The sequence below is a fragment of the Lissotriton vulgaris genome, chromosome 11 (assembly GCF_964263255.1).
Source record: "Lissotriton vulgaris chromosome 11, aLisVul1.2, whole genome shotgun sequence".
NCBI classification, from domain to species: Eukaryota; Metazoa; Chordata; class Amphibia; order Caudata; family Salamandridae; genus Lissotriton; species Lissotriton vulgaris.
In genome coordinates, this window is record NC_141699.1 from 212,552,412 (window position 1) to 212,578,556 (window position 26,145).

Below are 26,145 nucleotides of genomic sequence, written 5' to 3' on the forward strand. Positions count from 1 at the left end.
CTTATGTGGAGATGTGGATCAGGTATGACAAGATGAGAGTAGAGATCACAGAAGACTGTATTATGTTATTCTTTATTAGGGGTGGAAGAGCGATTTCACATGAAGGGGGGAAAGTTGGTTGATCTGGATATTGAGATGGAAGCCTGTAGAGGTGACTCCAGGGTTGCAAAGGCATTAGAATTCCATGCCTGTTACCACCATGACTGTGTTGTGGAATACTTGACAGTCAAGGATTTCATTTCCTTTTTGTCATGGTAAGTTAGTTGTACTAAGTTGGCGGAATTAAGGCAGGCATTGACAGTTTTCTCACACTTTTACTCAGTGGTCATTGGGCCCCTTGAAGTGGAGGATGAGTTGAAGATGGAGGTAGCAAAACAAGGTTGTATATTTAGATTTTTACTTTGGTGTTATTTGGGTTGATTGGCTGTCATAGCATGAATGGTGATTTGATAGCAGGGAGGTTGATGGTACCTTCTGCAGAGCAGAATCTTTCCTTTTGGCTTGATTGGCTGTCTTGGTGTGAATGGAGATTTGTTGATGTGAAGGTTGTCAGTACGTCTTGCATAGCAGAACCTTTCCTTTTGGATTGATTGCTGTCTTGGCATGAATAGTGATTTGTTGGCGGGGAGCTTGACGGTACCATCTGTAGGGGAGAACATTTCCTTTTGGGTTGATTGACTTTCTTGGCGTGAGTGGTGATTTGTTGGTGCAGATGTTGGGGGTACCTTCTGCAGATGAGAACATTTCCTTTTGGGTTGATTAGCTGTCATGGCATCAGTGGTGATGTGTTCGCACTTAGGCTGAAAGAACCTTCTGCAGATCAGAACCTTTCCTTTTGGATTGATTGATTGCAGTGGAGAAGTGTGGCTCACTGGTTAGAGCAGGCAGACCCTGAAGCAGAGGTCAGACCCGGGACCAGGGTTCAATTCCCGACGCGGCAGGGTCTTGAGCTCAAATGTCCACAGACTCGATAATTCTCGCTTCGGTGCCTGACCTAATCATGGGTTCACACTCTGCAACTCTGGGCATTAAGCTTGCTTAATCTCCACAACGGCCCCCCGCAGCGGGATGCCTGGCTTTCACCTTGGGGATGCCCTGTAGGGGCTATCTCACAGGGAAAAGCCAGGACGGGTTCCCAAGGCAAGCGCTTAGAGACCCCTGGGTGATAAGCGCTATATAAATCCAACATACAATACAATACAATACAATACAATACAATACAATTGCTGTTTTTGCATGACTGGTGATTTGTTGGTGGGGGCGGTAGCACTACGTTTTGCAGAGCAGAATCTTTGCTTTTGAGCTGTTAAGTTTCTGGAAGCTCCTGTCCACTCTTGCACTGGGACACTCCGTTCAGGGCTCAAGTCCTAAGCAAGCATTTGCAATGCAATAGGTCTTGCCTTTGTGACAGTTTGAGCTATTGGCATTGTAAATGACAGTTCCTTTCATTTATGTGTTTTGAAAACCTGAAAGCGGTTTACTGCCAGCCTTGCTTACGAGAAGCAAGGCTGGCAGTAAAAGAGACGCAGTTACTGCCATCCTTGCTTCTCATGAGCAACGGCTATAAGTACAAAGTGTGTGTTTACGCACTGCTTGCAGGTTATCAAAACACATAAATAAAAGGCATTGTCATTTACAATGCCAATAACTTAAACTTTCGCAAAGGCGAGACCTATTGCCTTGCAAATGCTTGTTAATGTTGTTATTATGTATGTGGCACTTGAAAAGGAACTTGTGCAATAGCATTAGTATACAAGTTAACTCATGGACCTTATTGGATGTATGTTTTTATTGTATTAACTAAGCAATATTTACTAGGCAAATTGTTTTCTCTTTTAATAGTATAGAGATTTTGGAATGTACAGTCTATTTTATATTAATTTGTCTTATTTAGTTTTAATATATAAAATTAAATTATGTATTTTATATGTCTGTTTAAATGGGGTTTTACCCAGATGAAACATTATTTGATTTGATTTACGGGTTCAGCAGAAACATGCCCAGTGGCTTAAAACATATATAGGGCCCACAAGACACTCACCCCTTGGGCCTCATGCCAGCCCCCCCACTGAATCTAATGATAAGAGTGATCTCATTTCGCACATGGACATTATGGTGAAACCGTAGTGCATCGAAAAGCAGTTATACATAATTATCCTCAATGTCTTTGATTTAGTCAAGCAATGTGTATTTTTGTTTTTATAGAACTATTTTTTATCAAGTGCTGCACATCATTTTTTGTGACGTATTTTCGGTTGATACTTGATGACAAGCAATCTGTATACAAGTGCCCTTTTATTTGTGGAGTATTTAGATTAAAGGGCAGTTTGCGTACAAATTAATTTAGTTGATGATCTGTTGAAATTACAGTAAGTCTGTGGTCAGAAATGTAACCTGAAGTGTAAAAATGGGCGTGCCCTCGGACCACCTCTTCGCAACGCAGCCCTGTGGTGCTTAATGGAGGTACCTGGTGAGTTTGTTGGCTCCAGGGACCCTCAGGATTGAAGGGGACTTAATATTCCAACTTAAAACACGCCACAGGATGTGCTTGCACACATGTTACATCAGGCCACGTCGCCTCCCTTTACCACTGTGTACACGCACCCTGTGGCACGTTTTAAGTTGGGGGATTAAGTCCCCTTGAATGCTGAGGGTCCCTGGGGCCCAACTAGCCCACCAGGAACCTCCAGTAAGCGCCGCAGGGCTGCGTTACAGAGAGGTGGTCCGATGCCACACCCCTTTTTAAACATCTCTGCAACGCAACTCTGTGGCACTTACTGGAGGTACCTGTGGGCTAGTTGGCCCCCAGGGACCCTCAGGATTCAAGTGGACTTAATCCCCCAACTTAAAACGCACCAAGGGGTGTGTTTGCACACGTCACATCAGGCCCGGCCCCCTCCCTTCACCGCTGTGCATTCGCGCCCGTGGCCTGTTTTAAATTGAGGGATTAAGTCCCCTTTATTCCTGAGGGTCCATGGGGTCCAACATGCCCACCAGGTACCTCCAGTAAGCGCCACCGAGCTGCGTTGCAGAGAGGTGTAAAAAGGGGCGGCCCCCGGACCACCTCTATGCAACGCAGCTCTCTGGCGCTTACAGGAGGCACCTGGTGGGCTAGTTGGCCCCCGGGACCCCAGTATTCAAGGGGAATTAATTTCCCAACTTACAACGCGCCACGGGGCACGTTTGCAGAGTGATGCAGGGAGGGGGCGGGGCCTCCAGGGCGCTGCGTTTTCTTTTTCTCCAGAAGCGGGGCTGTGTGTCCTCCCTTCTTTTCCCATTTTTGAGGCCCTTGGAACCCTATCCCCCAGGGCCTGACACCTATTTAAAAAATAAATAAATAAAAGGGATAGGTGCCGTGTGGCCCCCCTCCTGAGGCCAATTTCGTCCTGGGGACCCCATCCCCCGGGGCCAGGGCCATAAATTTATTTTGTTTAAATATTTTTTAGGGGGGGAGCTGCATGGCCCCTCTCATGAGGCCTCTATTAGCCCCGGGGACCCCATCCCCCCGGGCTATGCCTCTTTTTTTTTTTTTTTTTCCTGGCCTTTCCATTGGGGACCGGTGGGGTACCCCAATTCCCACATGCCCCCGCCGGCTCCCTGCCTCCTGCGCTAACTGGCATTGCTTTCCCACACGGGGAGCTTCTGACATGCAGCCCCCCTTGTGGAAAAGCAATCTGGTTTGAATGTTGTAAGTGAGAGCAGGTTTCCTGCTCTCGCTTACAAAATCCAAACCAGTGTTTGCTATGACTCCTGCCCTGTCATAGCAAACAGCAGTGTCCCGGGGGTGGGCACCCCGGGACACTGCAGGAGCTGGCCCTGGGTGGTGGCGGTCCCCAGGTCCATCAAGGGCTCCAGGAGGGGGGCTGCACGACCCCCCTCCCTTCATTTAGAAAGTCCCGGGGAGGTGGTGGTCCCCGGGGTTGCAGGGGGCTGGGTGCCCCCGCAACTCATAAATCTTCCCCTGGGGAGGTGGCGGTCCCCAGGGCAGGGTGGGGGGATTGGGGGCCCCCACCTTTTTTATTATTTTAAAATATTAAAATGAGCCCCGGGGAGGTGGCGCTTCCTGCAGCTGCTGGGGTGGGGGCTGCGTGCCCCCTGCAACTCATAAATCTTGCCCTGGGGAGGTGGCGGTCCCCGGGGCAGCGTTTGGGGGTATTGGGGTCCCCCAAGCATTTTTTCAGTGCCCCCATGAACTGGCTGTGTGTGTGTGTGTGTGTGTGTGTGTGTGTGTCTGTCTGTCTGTTCCCCCTTTGTCCTAGCTCCGGCACAGGTACCCGGAATGGTGGAAACTTCCTGTGTCCCCTTCTCAGGCAAACAGTGTTATCTCTTCTCTCCCAAAATTGGGGGGCGTTGCGTTTGCAGTCTATACAATTACCAGAGTTCACAGGCTCTTCCGCAAAGCACCAGACCGAGAGGGCAGTCGTCACAGCCAGTGCCTGTATGCTGGTGAAATATCCACACAAAACTTTTCTCTCAGGAAGGAAAAAAAGACGACTCTGCTCCGGGGATTGGAAGGCTTAATTCAGCTTTTATTTGGCACAGGTAAGCGAGGACCATGAAACGCTGTGGCAGACGCCTTTCACATAGTAGCTACTTCAGTGCTGGTTTCGGTGGCCGCTTCTTCTTTCTTGGGGGCCAAACGTGCAGGTCTAAATACCGTAGGTCACTCTCCATCAGGTGATCTCTTGCCCCTCCTCTCACCACGATGTTTGTGTGGCCTGTGCTATGTCAAACCAGGCAGATGCATGCATTTTTCCTATGGAAACTAGGTCCTAACTATAATTTCCTACTAGTGACTGCCAGTAGGTAATATATGTATGTGTGTGTGTGTGTGTGTGTGTGTGTGCCAGGGATTGGCCTCAGTGAAATTTTTTGGGGAATTTCGGTCTAGTACCCTATATGAACACAACAAAGTTTTGCTTGAACTCATCAAATGGTGTCTCAACAACAATTATTTCCTGTTTGATAAGGACATATACAAACAGATGAGAGGAGTGGCGATGGGGGCCTGCTTCTCCCCCAGCTACGCATGTTTACATGTGGGCTGGTGGGAGGAGCGGGTCCTCAAAACCGCCTTTCAGGTGGATTACCAGACACACATAAGATCTTACCTTCGGTACATAGACAACGTGTTCATACTCTGGCAGGGAAGTGAGGAAGAAGCTATTCAATTTATAAAAAGGATCAATAACAATATCTATAATCTAAAATTCACTTCCCATATTCACAAAAAGGAAATTGAATTCCTTGATGTTAAGGTCTTTGTCCATAATGAAAAATTTGAAAGCACCCTCCACAGAAAAGTTACTTCAGGTAACATTACCTTACACGCAACCAGCTCTCACCCAAAACACCTCATTGCCAGTATTCCGTATGGAGAAATCCTACGAATAAAACGAATCTGTAGCAATGAGGATGAGTTCAACAGATGCCAAGAAGAGCTGGTTGCTAGACTCAAAATTAGGGGGTACTCTCAAAAAATCTTACAGGAAGCAATCGAGAAGGCTAAAACTAGATCTAGAATGAGTCTATTCGCTCCTGATAAGGATAGCTCTGCTACACCCAATACTGCTGTTACCTCTACAAGGACTGACACTCCTAGATTAATTACTACCTATAACAGAGAGGACCAGCAGATTAGAGCTATAGTGAACAAACACTGGCCAGTGGTGTTAACAGACAACATTCTTCAAAATAGAATTGCAGCTAAACCTGTGGTTACATTTAGAAGAAGTAGCACCATGGGCACTACATTAGACCGAGTATCACCCGAGATTAAAAAAGTAACTACTTAGTTGGCACCCAAGAAGGGCTTTACAAAGTGTACGTCATGTCGTGCCTGCAAGTTTGGTTGTAATATGTCAACATACTCAACACCTTTCAGGTCTACTCCTACTTTGATAATGGGAAATTACAATTGCAAAACCGAATATGCTGTATATGTCCTGACGTGCACCTGTGGGCTTAGCTATGTGGGTAGCACGAAGCTACAGGTGCACGTCAGGATTTTGCAGCATATAAGGGCCATTCTCCACAGCGACGCAACATATCCTGTTGCAAGACATTTTAAGAGAGTGCATGCTAACAACATCAATTGCTTGTCTTATTATGTAATAAACGCTGTGGCTAAGAAAAGAAGAGGGGGCAATAGAGAGCGCCAACTCCGCCAGCTCGAAACCAAATATATTCTAGAGCTAGACTGTAAATGGCCCAACGGTTTGAATACCACCGAAGATATGCGCAGCTTTCTGTAGGAATTAATCTTAGCTGCAATATTGTGTTTCCCTTTTTTACTAGAGGAGTCGTTTGTAAATAATTCTATGAAATACGTCCTTGTGTAAATATAGTGTAAATATATCAATTGCTGATTTTGATGGTATTTTGTCTTTCTCTCGAATTGATTTCTCAAAATGTATTTATATTTTTTTACATATAATCAAATGTTTTTAGGATCAAGTGTTGGCTGTTAACCCTGTATGAATTAGAATCATATTTTTCTTGTGAACAGATGGTTAGACCTGAAATTAGCATTTGATTTATTGAGAAATTCATACTATCTACACTAGCACATTCGATTTTAACTTATGCACTTTTGCACAATGCCTCTCCCTATATCGTTTATATGTGTACATAGAAATAATGATGTTAGAATAGAGACAATATTGAGTACATGTCATCTAGTACACGTGACTCACAGGCCTTCTTTTGGTTGAATGAATAATAATCGGATTTAACCGGTAATATCAAAACATTGTGGCTGTCACTATGTAGGCAGTTTTGGATTTATCCAATGAGAACTTTTAAAACGATTTGTATTTATTATTTTATAAATACTTTGACACTTAGCACTTTACATGTTTTTAAATTATTTTTAAAGCATGTGTATAAAAATTCATTGTGTCATATTATATTAATCTGCCTCAATAATGTATAACTACTAAACGATTTGTGCAGCCACAGAAGTATGTTTTCTGTGCCCATGATCATGTGACCTGTGATGTCAACAACTGGGAGGGGCATCACTCACTTTAAAATAGTAGATGGTGTTTTCGCTTATGACACATGAACAGGGGCTTACGGGCTCGAAACGCGTTGTGTTTGGGTCACTTGCAAATAAAATCATCTTGCCCACTTGAAAATACCTCAGAGGTCTGTGTCTCTTTCCGCGCCTGTCTGCTGTGGCGGAAATCAGGAAGTGGTTAGAGTTTCCAGGAGTGTGTGTGTGTGTGTGTGTGTGTGTGTGTGTATATGTATATGTATATATATATATATATATATGATATATTTTCCATCCTGAAAGTCACTTCCACAAGCAGGCACCGACTCCGTGAGTAGTTTTGGCATAAAGGACGTTTATTTCAACAAAGACAGACGCGAAAAAACATAGGTTTCAGGGGCGTTATAGTTAGCTGGACACTTCACTCGTACAAAACCATTGCAATTCCACCGTTATAGTTAGTTCAGCTAACTATAACTCGCGCGCCCGCAATGCACTGCTGACGACGTCACATATTACATTACTCATGACATGGTCAATGACATCACTCATGACATCACTGATGACATCTCAAATGCCTGCCTCTGGTTAGCACAGTATGCCCATTCATGGAATTTAAACAGGCACCTTGCCACTCAGATATTTACATTTTTGTTATTATAAATTCTGACTTTGGACCACTAGTTTGTTATCTTCAAGACCTCACCCACTATTAAACCTTTGTTTAAATATTGATTTGGGAATTTAGAAGTTGATGTCTGGTTACTTTCTGGTCATCCAGTTTCTTTCACTCTTGGGTCGGTTTGCAGGTACTTATCTCCATTTTTAGGTTGAGCTGGAGAAAGCATGCGAAGCATGCTGGAGTCCAGCTCGACAACTATAGCCGCCCGTCTCCTGGGAATCTGAGACAGGGGCCGGGCACGAGCGTCGACTTCACCTCGTGGGCGAGCACGCCCAGCCCGGCGCCGTGCACATACCCTGCCTCAGATTCACAGCAAGACAGGCTCCCGCGCGCACACACAGCCACACTCACGCATGCACACACACATACACCCACGCAGGCACACAGACCCACATATACACACGCACAGCTAACAGACACACAGTCCCACACATACATACACACGCACAGCTACACATGCGTGCACACACACAGCCACACCCCCCTTCCCCCTCTTACCTCACCGGGCTTCCCAATGTTCTTCACCCGGGCCCCCTCCTGGGACCCGGGACTTCAGCTGCCGGACTTGGGAGGGCGGGGGCTGCCCGCGCATGCGCAGCATTTGTAACTGGGGCTCTTCAGAATAAAAGTTAGAAATACTGCGCATGCGCGGGCAACCCCCGCCCTCCTAGGTCTCCTCATAGCCGGGATACAGACCTAGTTTTATTGCGGATTCCCGTCCGTCCGCCCGTTGTAATGTTAAGTGAAAAAATCAAAGCCTAGGATTAATCACCCCAGTCAAACACATTTTTCACTGGAACGATTTACAGAGAGTCCGTGCAGTTTTTTCCGTTGGATTTCATGCAACAGACCGTGAAAAGAAAGCTTCAGGTACACTGATGACATTGCTCGCTGAGAACACGGTCGTTATGCTTCCGCGCATCTTTCAGGGCGATGCGATAACACAACCATACTGGTCAGCTACTGCATGGCCTATGCTTTATAGATTTTTACAGCGCTAGGCTGGAGTAGTTCAACAGAACCTCTTACATCTACCACTGGTTACTGCTATCTTTCCTTATATAAATATCAAAGGTTTCGACTTAAAAATGGACTCTGCACAAATGTTCCTGCCTCTATTACTGACAAGTCTTGCACAAACCTGGCACCAGAATGTTTTGCTCTGCACTCACAGGCTTGAAGCACGTCCACGCCGTGGCGGGGAGAGCGAATCTGCAGTGTTTTTAAAGGCCCCTTGCAGCTCCTCCCACACAAGACGGGGGCCATGGCCTGCTCTGTCCGGAGCCCTGAAAGAGTTAATGGTCCCCGGCAGCATTGATAAGTCGTGATGGCCTCCGAGATTTAAATGGATTTCTGGCCCGTGAGAGGTGGAGGGTTTCTGCCTCTCTCCACCGCCTTTGAATCCTACCCCCTGGCTGGGAGTTTGGCCCTAATTGCATACACGGCATTCCTTCTGGATGGGTGGTATCACCTTTTACAACCCCCCCCCTTCCTCAGGGAAGGCCTGTAAAAAACCTTTCAGGTTCCACTGAACAAAATCAATAGGCCAGACTGGTCTGTGTGCCATAAAAATTAGAACAAAATGAGCGCCACACCATGGTGCAGTGTACAGGACGGAGCAGACGCCTGCTAACGCCAGCGGTGGAACAGGATTTTTAAAAATTATTTTATTGTTATTTGACTGTGATTCCCATCCTTGTTAAGGGGAGCTCCCCCAGAGAGAAACAAGCATTTGCAATGCAATAGGTCTCGCATTAGGAAAGTTTGAGCTATTGGTATTGTAAATGACACATTTTTTATTTATGTGTTGGTTTTGAAAATAGCGAAATTAATAGCTTTGTCATTTACAATGCCAATGGTTTTAACTTTCGCAAACGTGACACCTATAGCATTTGCAATGCAATATGTGTTGTTTTTACGTGACTCAGATGTAATGATATTACAAATAATGGCTTTTAATTTTTTTTAAATAATTAATACTTGAATAAAAGTTATTGTAATTTATGGCAATAGCTTAAACTTTTGTAAATACCTGTTGTGAAGATAATGTTCAGTGTATTTTATTGTGATGGAAATCCAAGTACAGAAGTGAAATATTAACATCTTTTTTGTGACATTTGTAATAAAGCTTGAAACATGAGCGCTAAAGGCAAATGTCAAAGGGTAAGCCACCTTTGAAACACAAATGGTGATGCCTATAAGAGGGGTTGCGCTTTTGTTGTGTTAGACATGTTGGTGTTGGGGACAGAAAGGGGTAATGATTTGTCAAACCATTTTTCCTGTCTGCATGTAACTCTCGGGTAGCCACACCTCTAGGTTGGGCTACCAAGCTCAACAGACCAAGAGAAGGGACTGCAATCTTGGGAGTGTGAGGAATAAATCACTCTAGGATAGTTAGATGCCACACATTGCTAAACGAATTACACTTGTTCCTTTGATAAAGCCAGACTGCGAGAAGCAACGGCCACCCAGGACTGAGCCAAGGTTTTACAGACAAGCATGACTGGACAGAAGACAGGGTTGTGAGTTTATTACACAGTGGGATTCGCCAACTAATAAACCGCAATTCTTCACACCACTTCTCTCCCTTCTAGTGACCCCTTACTCCTCACAGGGGCTCCAGAGGCGTGGGTCAGTCTAACTTCTGAAGCTCAGCTGAAAAGGGACTTGGTGGATGGGGGAGAGAAAATGTGTGAAGGCTTCAGAATTTCCGAATAAATGCATTTCCTCACCAACGTTTGAAAATATTGTCCAAGTCTCTCCACTAGGCACAGGGCTTCTAATGTGCGCTCGGGTGTTAGGGCACTTATGTCTGTTCTGTTGGAATGGGGGCGAGGGGTGTCAACACTCCCGTAAGATTACTTCATTGATAGTGGCAGATGTTATGCAAAAACGTGTTAGGTATTTGAAAAAAAAAAGTTTTAAAAGTAGTAATAACACCTTAAACTTACGTCTTCTAAACGTTCACATGAATTGCTATTTTCTGTGGATTTGGACCGCAAATGCAGCCTTCTGTGCTGCTGGAATTCTCCAGGGCCCCGGGGTGCTTCTTTCCAATTCCTGAGGAAAGTCAGGGCGGCGCAGGAAGCGACGAGCAGCGCGTTTCCGCCCATTGTGTCCCGGAGCACGGCGCACTGTTTACTTTGGTACAGCTTCGAGTTCTGACCCATGTGGTTCGACGCGAAGCCACCACTTGCCACATAGCTTGGCTCTTTATATTGAAAAGTCGTTATTGCCACACATATGCTACCTGCTGCTAAGCGCTTCAAGACCTCGCACCCGGTAGTAAGTGCTATTAAGTACAATTTACAATTACATGCGATTCGAACATAAGAAACCAGGAAATAATTGTTTACTGTAACCGGAAGTTCGGAAGCGCGAAGCCGGTCGTGGGGCACGACTTCCGCCTTCTGCGTGAAGCCCGCATCCACGGAGTGCCAGAGAGCAGCATTGGTGACGCGGGCGGGGCTCCCATGCCTGAGGTAGAGCCCCGCGGTGGCTGCCGAAGTCAGGATTGGCGGCGATGTGGTGAGTGGGGCTTACTTGTAAGGGGGGTCGGGGGGTGTGTCTGTGTGTGCAGGGGGGGGTAGGGGGCTGCGGCGTGTGTATGCGTGCGTGTCTGTGTGTGTGCGTGTCTGTATGTGTGTGTGTGTGCGCAGAGGGGATGGGGGCGGCAGCGTGTGTATGTGTGCGCGCGCCTGTGTGTGTGTGCAGGGGTGGGGGCTGGCAGTGTGTGTGTGTGTGTGCGCCGTGTTTGCATGCAAGCCAAGCGAAAGCAGGGGCTGTGTGTGCGTCTGCGCAAGCGCGTCTCAGAGGCGCGCTCCCGCAGTCAAAACTGAGACTGGGAAAGCGCGCGTCTGACTCGTGTCTTCATTCCCAGAAACGGATGCCAATAGGTTCCGAGCAGACAGCAATCAATGCTTCGCATTGAATGTAGGTCGAGCTCGACCTAAAAACAAGCGAGAGAAAAAACCTTTATTAGTGAGCCTCACTTGGGACTTTCTTTACAAACTAAGGGGACACTTGGAAAGAAAAGGGAAACATTAATTTTGTCATTAAAGCTCTGGAGGATTTATTTGTCAGGCATCAGATAGTTTGTGATTTTTATGCTGATGTTGTAGACCTGAACGTCGGCTTCAAGTCGCTTTTAATAATGTCAGGGACACCCCTCCTGCCTTCCATAGCTGCAACTATCTTTGTTTTATATGCAAATGTTCTAATTATTCACATAGACTCCTCTGGTGCTCACGTATCTCTTTGATGTAGGTGTTTTTCAGAATGAAAATTAGGTCAGAATTGTGAATCATTTGAGTGTATTTTAGTCCTAATCGTGCCCCTTTCATTATTCTTGTTGATGTCCAATTCCGTATTTCTTCTTTAATCAATTACAGTTCAAGGGATGGTGAAAATATGTGGTTTCCAATTTGTCAGACAAGTTCTAAAGTGCCTCAAGCAGTGCAAATAATAAAGTAATTTATTGATTCGTAACAAATAATGCACAATCTCCAGTGGAATAGCACAGCCCTTAAAGTACTGTCAGTGGAAGTTTAGGAGATATATCTTTTGCGTTTCCCTCATGAACACTTGCCTCTGTAGGAAGTTAGCTGTTTATTCTTGTTATGTGGTTGCGAAATGTGAATGTTATTATGCTCTTTGTAAATATTCAGATTTTATTTCTTAAATTGCACTTAGTATGGGAAGGAAATAATTTCCATATGTGTTTGTTAAATGCATACTAATGTCAGCACAACCTCGTGTAATTAGGTTAAAAGAGGCTTAGCACCTATAAAAATGTGTACACAACACATGGCAGTAATGAGATGTTATACCGTAGAAAGCTTCCATGTTGCAGGAGGGCATTACTCACTAGAATGGAACATACAAATGTCGATTTGAGACTCCCAGAATCCCCTCTGCCCCAAAATAGAGGGGGGCTGGGGGCTCCCTAGTAATCCGTCTTTAATGATCAGCCACACAGTCAAATAGTAGACTGTAGCATGGTGCAGAGGACCTTTTTGCCTTTTATGCCCTCTGAAAGCTTAATAACGGAAGGTACTTGAAAGCTTACCACGCAGCTCCACATAATTACACACCACATAATTACACTGCACTCAATGCAACATACACTCCAAATACCTCTCAGTGCCACATAATTACACGCCACATAATTACACTGCACTCAATGCAACTTACACTCCAAATACCACTCAGTGCCACATAATTACACGCCACATAATTACACTCTACTCAATGCAATATAAATACACTTTATCTATCTATCTCTCTATCGCCATCCCTCTAGCTGTCTATCTATTGCACTCACTCTATCTATCGCCATCACTCTATCTCTCTATTGCCCTCACTCTATCTGTCTATCGATCGCCCTCATTCTATCTGTCTGTCTGTCTGTATCTATCTATCTATCTATCTATCGCCCCCTCCCTCTATCTATCGCTCTCTATCGCCCCTCCCTCTATCTATCTATCTATCTATCTATCTATCTATCTATCTATCTATCTATCTATCTATCTATCTATCTATCTATCTATCTATCTATCCATTGCCCTCTATCTTATCTATCGCCCTCTATCTATCACTATCTATATATCTATCGCCCTCTATCTATCGCTATCTATCTATCTATCTCTATCTATCTATCTCCCTCTATCTATCGCCCTCTATCTATCTATTGCCCCCTCCCTCTATCTATCGCCCTCTATCTATCTATCTATCGCCCTCTATCTATCTATCGCCCCTCCCTCTATCTATCGCTCTCTATCTATCTATCTATCGCCCCCTCCCTCTATCTATCGCTCTCTATCTATCGCCCTCTATCTATCTATCGCCCCCTCCCTCTATCTATCACCCTCTATCTATCGCCCCCTCCCTCTATCTATCGCTCTCTATCGCCCCTCCCTCTTTCTATCTATCCCCCCTCTATCTATCGCTCTCTATCTATCTATCGCTCTCTCCGTCTATCTATCGCTCTCTATCTACCTATCGCCCCCTCCCTCTATCTATCGCCCCCTCCCTCTATCTATCGCTCTCTTTCTATCGCCCCCTCCCTCTATCTATCGCTCTCTATCTATCTATCGCCCCCTCCCTCTATCTATCGCATCACCATAGCATCATTCAGCATCACTCAGAGGCACCACAACCTCACTATGCGCTACCACAGCATCACTCGTCGACACAAGAACATCACTCAGCACCTCCACAGCATCAATCTGTGCAACCATTCAACAACAACTGGTTCAAATATGTTCTCTCAATGTTTCAAGCTTTATTACAAATGTCACAAAAACATGTTAATATTTCACTTCTGTTCTTGGATTTTCGTCACAATAAAATACAATGAACATAATCTTTACAAAAGTTATTTACAAAAGCTACTGCCATTATAAATTACAATAACTTTTATATTGCATTACAAATGCTATAGGTGTCACATTTGCTAAAGTTAAAAGTATTGGCATTGTAAATGACAAAGCTATTAATTTCGCTATTTTCAAAAACAACACATAAATAAAAAAATTGTCATTTACAATACCAATAGCTCAAACTTTCCTAATGCGAGACCTATTGCATTGCAAATGCTTGTCATTTTTAGGTTTTGCTTGCGCTGTACATGTGAAATCACTTGTATTTAATGTATCTTAAAAGGGGGCTCTTATCTGTTCCCATAGCCGAATAACTGTGTTGTCGCTTTCGTGTGAACTCTTTTTTTAGGTTTCGCCTGCACATCGCTTGCGCTGTGCTTTTGAAATCTATTGTTTTTAATATAAATCTTTGAAAGGTGGTTACATCCCACCCCCTCTCTTTCCTGGATTTTCATTGGTTCCTGTGCTTGCCACATACTTTCCCTCCATTTCTATTGGCTGTAGGATATTTTCCTGCACTTTTCATCCTCTCCACTCCTGTGATAATTGTCAGGGTGCTCTTTCCTTCCTCCCTTCGTCCCGGCCGGTGATTGATAAATACAGCTCATCACATAGGCAACACTGATGCATTACCAATGCTTGTTAAATTTGCTCTCCTGCAGGAGGCCTGCAGGACTTTTGCAAGCCCAACTAACCAAATATACACCCTTATTTCTCAAAAACGACTGAATGAATTTACACCAAATTGCATAAAGCACAATCTGCGGAACAAGATCTAGCTTCCTGCCGAATTTGGTGTAATTCCGTTCAGCAGTTTTTGCTATAGTCTCGTCTAAGGCAGTACCTGGAAAATGCATGGGCATTTTATGTTTTAGGACCCCCATTTTTTCTTGGCCCTCGCTTGATGTTTTTCAGGAAGGGGCTAAGGTGAATGAATTTTTCTTTTGGAAAATGAAAAAATTCGTCAAATGGGGCCAAAGTTATTAGCAAACCAAAACACGCTCCAAGAATTTGATAGAAAAACAGACATTTGAGGTGAGCAAATTCAGAGTGTCGCTGGTGTTGAAAGTGCTCTATACAGAAGCTGCTTTCCACCTAAACTTGAGAACTACCCAGAGTTCTCTGCTTCTTTTTTTGCATAATTTATGTGTCACTTTGCCTAATCGGGTATTGTTTTGACTTATACTGGGTGCTCCCTTGTGTCTGGACAAAGATATACCTCTCTGAAGAACTCTAATGAGAGCGAAACACGTGTCGGGGGTTGCTTTTATTCATTTCAGGTTGGCTTGGATGGTATTTTACCAAACCAAAGCTGTAATACTGTGCCTGGAGTTATAAAAGGCTTTGGTCATTTTACAGCTCCGTATGGATAGCCCTGTGCTAATCTTATGCTTAAAGACTTTAATAGAAAAGCAGAAACTTTTGGTGAGCAGAGTGTTGAGAGTGCTCTATACAGGAGGGTGGGGTGTTGTGTGTGTGTATGTGTGTGTGTGTGTGTGTGTGTGTGTGTGCGTTTGCGTGTGTGTGTGTGTGTGTGTCTGTGTGTCTGTGTGTCTCTTTAAGTCTGTATGTAGATCTTGCGATTACTTGATCAGGACCGGATTCCCGATACTGTGGGATGAGCTGAGTGGGACTAGTCAAGCATGGGCCTGCTCCTAAACACGAAACGGTTTACACAGATCTTACTTTGTCCTAAGCAGGCAATAGCTAGGCTTGCACTTTTTCCCCCTTTCAGTTGTTGTACTTTTTCTTTTTTCACTGATGAAGGGACGACTACACATACCTAAATTCAAAGAGGAAACCCAGGCTAAATTACCAAATAATCCCTTCTTTGCTGAACAGTTAAATCTCACATATGCCAAGATCATTTTTCTCCAAGTCTGACTTTCATTGTTCCAAATCTTCACCTAGATTAGTACTTTTAACCATGGGTCCACTGAACCCCTGGAAGTCCTTTACCCCATATTAGGCGGTCAGTGACTGTTTAGAGAAATAAATAATATTAGCGGATAGTTAAAGTGTGTGTGTGTGTGTGTGTGTGTATGTATAAATATATATATATATAGGCTCTCTTTTTGTCGGAGTATACAAGTATTATTTTCAATTTAGTATATATATTTAATATATGCTAAATTAAAAATAATAATAAAGATCTATAAATCGGTGGAAATTCGAAATAGAAACCTACAACTTAGGTGGGTAGCTTTAGCTTGTTTCATGGAAGCAGCAGAAGTACAACAAACTGAATGTAGTATTGAAATGGGTGACAGTAATTGAAGCACCTGTATACTCTGACAAAAAGAGCATTCATACGGAGCAAAAATTGGTAAAGTGGTGTGCTAGGTTCTAGCATATCGCTTCGTCTTTCAGAAGTAAAGCTAATTTTTGAAAAGCTCCAACCTTCTCGTTAAATGTTTGATTTTTGTATGATCAGTTTGTGAATTAAATACAATTTCGTATTTGATGCATTTTTTTTATGTGTTCTTGTTTCTGTATTTTTGTGTTTTGTTTTGAGTTTCTAATCCTAGAACTTGCTTATGCCTAGGATGCCTACAGTAGTGATGCAGTGGGGGTCCACAGAAGTTAAAAGCTTAAGAACTTTTATATCTGCAGACTAAATGCCTTAGTGGTGAAAGTCTCTGCTGTGCATAGTCGACCAACAGCTGCAGTGAATAAAGCCCATAATGTAGCGTGCAAGATGCTGAACACTAAAATACTGGACTGCAGATTCATGCTACCTTTGGAGGGTTTGATCTATGTGCATACCTGGTGTAGTGAATCTGGACTGGAGATGTCCTTTGACCCCTGGAGGCTCTCTGTCGAATGGTCGGGGGGGTCATTTTTCTCTCGATGGTGCTCACCCCTAGCAATATAATGACCACTTTTTAAAAACTAATTTGAATGGTTTTCTTTAAACAAAACCGATATAGTTATTGCAATCTGACAAGCCATTAAAATATAATGACCATTGTTGGCATATTATGACATAATTTTTATAATGATGCTCACCACTGGAACAATTTACAAGAAATAATGGCATCAATCTAGTCCTATAGTGGAGATCCTTGGCAGCAGGTGGCTCACCCATTGGCACATTGCTGTCCCTTGGCATATTGTGGGAAATGATTAAATGATGGCGCCTGGCGTTGTTTAACGTTAGAATAATGGTGATCATTCTTTAAGTTTATGGACTATTAAAGTCAAAACCCTAATTTGCATTTCTAAATGCTTGTTTCATATGCTGCTGCTTGTTTTCATTGTTACCTATTACATGGCTCTACCCTTGCACTGAACATAATCTGTTTGTTTGCACAGATGGCATTACCTACGCTACACACAAATTGGCATAGCCGAAATAAAGCTCTTGAGCAGCAGATTGTTCGTCAGAGAGAACAGGAAGCTCGATTCCGACAGCAGTGGGAACAGGCCAGTCGCTATTTTAAGCAGTCGGATGTCTACAGCGACAAACAAGCACAATGGAGCTCACGGCAGTCGTACCAACAGAGGTAATGTATTTCCATTTGACAAGCAGTCTTTAGTGGAAGTTTAAATTCGTGTTTTCCCATTCTGTTTTCTCCATCGCACTATGACTGCACAGTTTTTTTTATTTACCTGTGCCCAGTAGCTGCAACCATTGCCCATATTTTCATGAGCATGCACCCTATTTCCTGTCATTTGTTACAATCACACAACTATTTCTGTTCAGAGTTCATATGGTGTAATGATATTCTTGCCAAACAATATGCTAATTCCATGCTATCTTTGGCCTCCTATTCCTCATATCCACTCCCGTCTCTGTAAAGGACCCATTCAAATGAGATAGCTTTACAGTTCTCAGATGTTCAAAGATTATTCAAAGCTTCATTCTTATGTCAGGAAATTATTCTATATCCTTCTTACGGTGACTAGTGTCTGAGTACTGACAGTCCTGATTCTCCTTTATTTTTCCTGCTGCCTAGGTGGGTTAACAATAGATGCCGGAAAGCTGAGATTTGTATGCCCACCCAATCCAACAATTGGTTTTCAATATAACTTAGACTGAAATCTGCTATTTTCACTAAGGAGAAAAATATACTACATTGGTGCAGCAGAGGCAGGGAAATGGCAATAAACGCAATTCATTACACAAGGACTCCAAGACTAGGGCTTGAATGGACTTTCTCTAGAATAGCATGCCAAAGCTGACTCTAATATATGGGATGGCCTGTTGTTGGGGAGTTCGAAGGCTTTATCAAGAAGAAGCTATCTCTTTTTCTGAGAAATAGGATTTGGGTTATTGAGAAGAATGTTGTTAGCTAAGCAGCAAGGACTGTTTGATGCTTTTGACACGTACTGATGTACAGAGTGCTACTTCCACCTAGTCACTTGTGTGTGAGGTAGAGGACATTTGTGTTTTATTCACACCCAGATGGAGGGTGAATGGTCTGGGCATTATGGTATACTCGCTATGCTAATCTATCAATAGCATTATCACTTTCTTTAATGAGTCCATCTGGTTGTTAAAAGACCAGCATTCAGCTTGTTTGCCTAGTCCATTTTAGAGTTCACAATGGCAGTGATCAAGAGTGTATTGAATTTGGAGTAAAAGTTCAGGACTATTTTTCTCAGTAGAGAAAGCTAGTGGAAGGCATGTTTTTACTGAACTATTTTCATTGTTTGTGATAAGGCTGATTTCAAGGAAAGTATCTTGGTTCTTGGAAGAAGGGTTAATTGATATGCCAGAGTTGTGTAGTTGGTGAAGGAGTGTATCATGCGGGAGGGACTGTGGAGGAGAAATTTTCAGACTTTTACTACTGATGCGCAGTTTGATGGTATTGTCTTCATGGTCATGAACTTTGAAGTAGAGTTGAGTGTCCTAACAGCAAAAGTGAAATTAGAGGCCTTGGTCTCTGAGAGGGACAATGAAGTCTGCATCAAGGTATTAAAGATGATAGGTAATGTGAAAAAACCTTTGTCTACCCGCAGCAGGTGACTCTGAATCTGATCGCTTAAGATAGATGAGAACCAGGTCAGAGTGAGACCCTCAGCATTGGTAGGAAACAGCAGTTGCTTTGTGAATGGGTGTTTTGCAGTAGTTTAGGTTTTCCTCAGGGCACAGAGCGGTTTGTTTTAAGGTGCTTCAAACAGATTGAGTTGATGAAGCAAATGATGTTGGCAAAAGGGACAGCTTGGATAGAGATGCTGCCCTTCTAAAGAGGAAAATATGGTGCTATCTTCTCTGGGTTAGGTCTATCCTTAGGTGGCTGCTTGCTGTTAGGACATTTTTACTCTTTACCTTTATATGTCTGATAAGGACCGCTCTATTTTTCCCTACATGCTCCCCATACAGTGCTCTCAATCCTCCAGTTTACCTTGCCCCCACCCCCTTTGGTGTACCTCCCCTCCATAATCCATGGTACTATACCCATGCTATTCTAGGACATACCATCTGGGTGATTTACTCAACTATGACTTATACAAGTGTTGTGTTGTCTCCCTCACCCTCTTTTGACTTGCAATTTTATCTTCTTATTTTATCTTACAGTGACCCCTTAATTTTCTTTATTAATTCATACACTTCTTCGCCCTTTTTAAAATTAAACACCTCATTTCTCCACATAATTCTTGTGGCTGGGAATTTGCTTTAAACTGTTGCTCCTAAACTCTTTAACTAATCCATTCTTTTGCCTTGTTCTCAATGTCTTTGTGCAGTCGCCCTACCATTGTCAGACCTTGTTATGCAGAAAACATTTCATGCAACAGTTGTTTTGTCTGTAAAGCATTGCTTAAGATCCGCTCAACGAGACTGAATGGTAAAGAAAATTGACATATATTTACCTGGGGCTTTGGGGTTTTAGATTAGGTTTGAAATGATCTCCATGTACTCTCCAATACTGATACGCCTAAGGGTCCGTTTGCTGGATTCTTCCTGCCGTGAGGGGATCGGCATAGCGCTTCTTACCCACGCCTTGAGGGCAACGGCTGAATCCAAAAACTACAGCCCCAGCAGCCCCTGCACCCGCGATGCTGCACTCGCTCCTGGAGGCGCTAGAAAAGCACAGCCGACCTCCCGCAGTGCGGGACGCGCCTGGGTCAAGGGTGAGCCCGCCCTTGCCCGTTATTGCCAGGAAGAGGCAGGGCAGGGCCACCCCTCTTACTACTAAGGACCAAGACACTCGTGCCTCACTGGAGGCGGCAGAAAAGGTATTGTGAGACTCTCTTTTAACCGCTCTTGCACTCGTAACTGCCACTTCCCCTCATGTTGATACTTGGAACTGGTTAGCTTTAAGGCTTCTTGACTAGGTCCATTACTAATAACCGTCCTTTATCCCGGCGTTGGACTACTGGACCCTATTGAGCTTGTTCTTTATTGATTACTGGGACCTTATATAACAAGTTTAATTAGCAGTAAATTGTTTACATGCCCGTTACAGTTGCTAAATTCATCAAGCACCTTGCACTTTGTCTACAGGGGCCTGACATTGCTAGCCCTGAGCACCTTGCACTGGTCCATGTTTACATTTTTCTACTGCTGCTAATCACATGATCACGTTGCTCTTTTTCCTCTTGGGCCCTGACATTGCCTTTAGCACTTTGCACTTTTACGGTCTAACTGTTAAACAAGGCTTTATGCTTTCAACCATCTATTAAGTGTTGATGAGCTACTACTGGATTGCATATTTTAGTTTAAAAATATATTTGAGCCATTTTGACAGCAGTGCTACCTGCTAGTGAGTTCTCAAGCTTCTACCAGCAAGTATGAACGCTTTTAGCCCTGTAATCCAGGTAGATCGTACTAGTTTGGTTGAATTTTTGTTTTGAGCACTTATGCACTTGGTCATTTGAACTAGCCATAGCCAAGTAGCTGTCCCACTATTTTGAGGTTCAAGACAATTACTAGTGCCTAAATTAAAGCCATCCATAGTACCTTAGATAATCGCCCCAACCCAAATAGAATGGGGAAACGAGCATGCACAGAAAAGAAATTAAAGGCCCCCCTATTCCTATACCTAAAACCAAGCCGACCTCCATATTAGGATGTTAGAAAAGTCTCTAGGAACAGTCACCACTGAAATTGAACGGACAGAGAGAGGATTATCCCTCACTCCCAACTTGGAAACCCATACAATAGACTCCCATACCTTCCAATCATCAGGAACCCCAGGTGTCCCGATAAATGATTCCCCTAGGGCCCAAACTTCAATTGCTGAAGCAAGTATTCCTGACCAATTCAGGGTGGAATCTCCTATCAACCCATCACAAAGGGGAGAGCTAAACCACAAGTAAAAGCGACGGCAAGAAGGAAGAAAGCCATGGTAGAAAAGAAACACAATAGGAATTCTGGAACTGGAGGGAATGCCAACAGCCATGAAACAGCCAATGTGGGTTACTAAGCTAGTGGTGGATCTTCAAATTCAAGTGAGGGCATAGTTAAGGACGAACTTAAATCACTTGAAGGTAGGGTCAATAAATTGACCTCGCTCTTTACCAACTGGACATGCAATAGGGGGGCAGTTGACGGGACAGTTGAAATGGACACTGGTCCTGGAGACAAAGTAAATACGAACTCTACAAAGACCATTCCAACCCCTTAACACAATATCCGCCCAGCTTCTCCAGCATTAACTATAGAGAGACAACAACTATTAATTCCATCTAGAGCCAACAGAGAGAGGTCTTCTACCTCCACCACTAGTAGAGCAAGCCCACCCACCCCCCTTACTTAAACACCTTGGCAGCCGAATAATCAAAGGGCAGGGGTAGACTTACAAACAGGCACAGTGGTTTCCAAGGATTATGCCCCACCGCCATTTATTAACCTACCACCGGCCTCAACCCCATATGTCCTCATCCTGGCTGGTAACCCTGAGCTTGGAAAGGGCCAACATGAATTACATCAAGAATAAAAAAACGAATGCATGCATTGTCTAGCGAATCACAGGTATTTCCGGTATGAAGACGCTGAAGAGATTTTAACCACACGTAGAGTGGGATGGCTATGTTGGAGGCCCAAGGACAAGAAAGGTGCTTGCATAGTGATTAATTTTAGAACCCCTGCGTTGTGCAAGAAATTTTAAATAGAGAGGATGGGAGAAAAATGGGTCAAATTCTAGCCCTCCCAATGGGCTATTATTATCCCCCTGAGAGGGTCTACGAAGATACAAGGCAATATGGGTGGGACCGGAGACACGAAAACTATAGCTACAACAAAGCTTCCGTAGAACATTATTGGCCCAGGCAACAAATGTACAATATTCCTACAGCAAACCGATTTAGTAGCCTAGAAGGAGTGGATTGACTCTAGGCCCAAGCCTTTGGCCTCGAAGTGCAGTTGGGCGAAACTCCGTTGGTAACTGAGTCCCGTGAGAATGATGCAGGGAACCATACGATGCTAAGGGAAGGGGAAACCTGTGGGAGCATAAGCGGCTCTCCAGGGAATACCCTTGAAGGCCCAAACAGGACTTTGATTTTTAACCAACAACCTCCATCGTTCTGCGGGTCTCCCCCACAGTCCTCCCTACCAGTTGCCAAAAAAAACAAGTTTCTTCACTGCCCAAGGCTACTCTTTTTATCCTGGAACTTAGCAGGCCTGAACCGCAAGATTGACAACCCAGAATGGGGCCATTTCATTGACCAACAAGAGATCTGCATGTTCCAGGAGACGTGGGCAAGTGGGGATGTTTCTAAATCGGGATATGCTATATTCAATATCCCTGCAACATTAGGTGGAAAAGGGAGACCTTCAGGAGGCCTGAGCACATGGGTGGCAGTCCACCTAGGTTTCTCGGCAGAATGGATAGAATCCTCTTCAAACGACATTATGTGCGTTCTTCTGCATTTTTCCCCCAAGGTCTCCATTGGCCTTTTAAATGTGTGCATTAGACCAGTTAGCCAGGGCCAGGAGTCAAAAACTCTTGAGGAACTAACGTCATTTTTAGCTAGGCATGCAGATAATCACAAGATGAACATAGAAGCCGATTTTAATTGTCAGTTTGAGCCACTACAAGGCTTGCAAAAGGATAGTCTCTGTGAGGAAGACGAATTCTGGTTCATCCCGGAGTCTTCATGCCCTTTAGTCAAAATGTTGTCCCCTCTGGTGATCCACATGAATTGCCTTGTTTTAAAATACTCCTTAAGGGCATGCAATTGAAGAACACAATCTGACTCATCTAGTAATTATACTTTCATTAGAAATGGGAGAGGGTCCTTACTGGATTACATTCTAATCGACTCCAAATCCTGGCATAGGGTTATTGATTTTAAAGTTATGGCACATCAAGATGGTGACCATAACGCCCTCGTGCTAAAACTACACAAACCTAATCCTGGGAGTGCAGTAAGTGTCTATTCCCCTATTGATGAAAGGCTGTCTCTTTCAAACTGTAGGAGAAGAGTACAATGGGCAGACATAAACCAGTCCCAGTATAAATTAGGCTCCCAGTACGAAGCCCTTATCCCGGTGCTCTTGACCGCAATTAATTCTGTACCTACTAATGGTGCCAGAATTGATCTTCAGATGGTCACCCAGAATCCTACTAGGCTACTGGCTATAGCGGTAGACTTTTTTCCTATAAAAAACCTTAGGCCTAATAGGAAATATACCCACCCTTGGTATAATGATGAATGTCGCAAGGCCAAAACAGCCCTGATTGCCTCTATCAAGGCTAGTGATCGTCCCTTAATTTAAACATCTAGAGTGGCGGGTAAGGCCAATGTTAGTGAGGCAAAAAAAGGGTGGGAAAGCGATAACTGGGGGATATCTTGAGAAGCTCTCTGGGTGCCCGGGACATGAGGACCTTCTGGAAAGTGGTCAACACAGGCAGTTGTGAGGCTAAACCTCCGATAGAGTCAAACCTGGAGGCAGGCTTATGGCGGGACCACTTAGAGTCCCTCTACTCAAGGGTGGAGACATTGGAAGAACCAGCTCTCAATGTCTGTTCTGTGGGGATGGTCTCCTCGACTACATTTATGTCTACCCCCACAATATTGGATGACACCACTGTGATATCCCTCAATGAGATAACTGGCGCTCTTTCCAAAATAGCACCGGGCAAAGCCCCCGGACTAGACTAGATCCCTGGGGGCCTTTTCCGTAGTTAACCCATTGTCTGGTCGCCATACCTCTGGGTGGTATTCAATGCTATTCTCCAAGGTATGGAGATCCCTGCTAGCTGGGCGTAGCAGAAATAATCCACATATATAAAAAGGGCTCACCGTTGTTGCCAATCAAATATAGGCCAATAAGCCTTATAGACATTACACAAAAAATATTTGCTCGCGTGTTGCTCCTCCAGCTGCAGAGCTGGATGGAGGAGCATAAGATACTCGCTACCCCGCAGGCAGGGTTCAGGGATAAACTGTGCACACTGGACCAAATCCTCAGGCTACAAATATTACACTGGAAGATCGTGTGTTTGGAGGGTGGCAGCCTGTACCTAATATCTGTAGACCTGAGGTACGCGCTTGATCTGGTCCCAAGAGAAAATTTGTGGGCAGTTCTCCATGAGATAGGTCGTCTTACTTGTGCCAAGCCATTAAGCGATTGCACGAGGGAAATTACGCCCAAATTAGATACGGGAAGGAGGGAAACCTTACGGACCCTATTCCTGTAAACGGAGGTGTCCACCAGGGATGCCTACTCGCCCGACCCTATTTGGCCTCTATATAAATGGGTTAGTAGATTATCTGCTCAGCGAGAAAGACTTGGACATCCCTAAGCTGCAAACGTGCAAAATTCCAGCTATGATGTTTGCCGACGATACTCTACTAGTGCCTAAATCACCCATGGGGATACAGAGGGTATTAAATAGGTTCGATGCGTTCTGCAGGGAAAGAGGGCTTGAAATCAACCTCCATAAAACCAAATTCATGGTGTTCAATTCCCCCCAAAGCAATCGACCAAATCCATCTCTACATGGCAAACCCCTTGAAAGACTATCCTCATTTGACTACCTAGGCATCCCTATTACAGATTCCATGGATTGGAGGGCTCAAATTAAACAAATCATCTCTTAAACTATCGCAATCATCTGGAGGTTTGATGAAGGTTTTTCGAAAGTCAAGCTATAAACCTGTGAGTCGTGCCATAGAAATCTACAAGGTACAAGCTAGGGGAGGGGTGTTGTACGGAGCAGAACTATCGGGACACCGCTGCTGTGAGAGTCTTACACAGTCAGAAAACATCTTTCTCAGGCAACTGTTTAGTCTCCCACAGAGCACCCCACTCACGCCGCTACGTTTGGACCTGGGAGTAAGGCCCATAGCAAACAAATCTAATCTTAGACTCCTCCTATTCTGGCAGCGTCTGTGGGTTACCCCCGAACTTGCAGCATATAGAGATGAATTAAGAGAGATGATGAGCCTACTAGGGGTGGGCAATTTACCCTGGCTCTCCTATGTTTGTCACACGTTAACGAGCTTGGGTCGGGGCAACCTTTGGGATTTCTATGGGGAATTCAAACTGGCCCAACTACAATGCAACCCTCTAGCAGGTAAGCTGACTGCAATCTTCCTAGAGTCCAAGGATAGGTATAGCTTAGAGCCGGCCCTGGATGACACCAAGCCAGCAACTGCAAGAAAGCTCTTTTTACAGTTTAGATAAGGGGTTCTGCCCCTCCGCTCCTTTACAAATAACTGGGGCGGCTCACAAACTTTGGGGTGCCCGGCATGTGATTGCCCAATAGAATCTGACCTTTATGTATTTTTTTGCTGTCCTGGTTACCACAAATTGAGAAAATGGAGGCTGGTCCAGACCTGTAGAAATCTAGGGACCGGACGCTGCTGCGAGGCTTTCAGGATATTCAGGATATTCAAACATGATACCAGCCTCCCGATAGTTTATTCGGTAGCAGGTTTCCTATTCTCCATGTGGTGCACTTGTAGGGTCTTTTTAAAAACAAAACCATAGTAACAAACAAGGGCCACTGCCATGTACAAATGAAACCAGGAATTTTACTGGGCCAACTATTAGTATAGTTTAACTGTGATCACCTGCATTGATACACCTATCCCATATTAGCTCTTTTTTGCTATATCGGTCTTCTGTCCCCGAACATGTATCTTGTGGCCAAGACCAAACTCTGATCTTCTATACCTGGTTTTGTTAT

The 26,145-nt window shown here is 44.2% G+C and overlaps 1 protein-coding gene across 1 annotated transcript in view; it reads left to right on the forward strand.

Moving 5' to 3' along the window:
• TCHP (trichoplein keratin filament binding) overlaps nucleotides 1-26,145 on the forward strand; it is a 343,197-nt gene that overhangs the window by 10,828 nt on the left and 306,224 nt on the right. Inside the window, exon 2 of the mRNA XM_086943123.1 lies at nucleotides 17,375-17,565. Within this exon, the coding sequence (XP_086799249.1) occupies nucleotides 17,375-17,565 (191 nt within the window). The remainder of the gene's footprint in view (nucleotides 1-17,374; nucleotides 17,566-26,145) is intronic.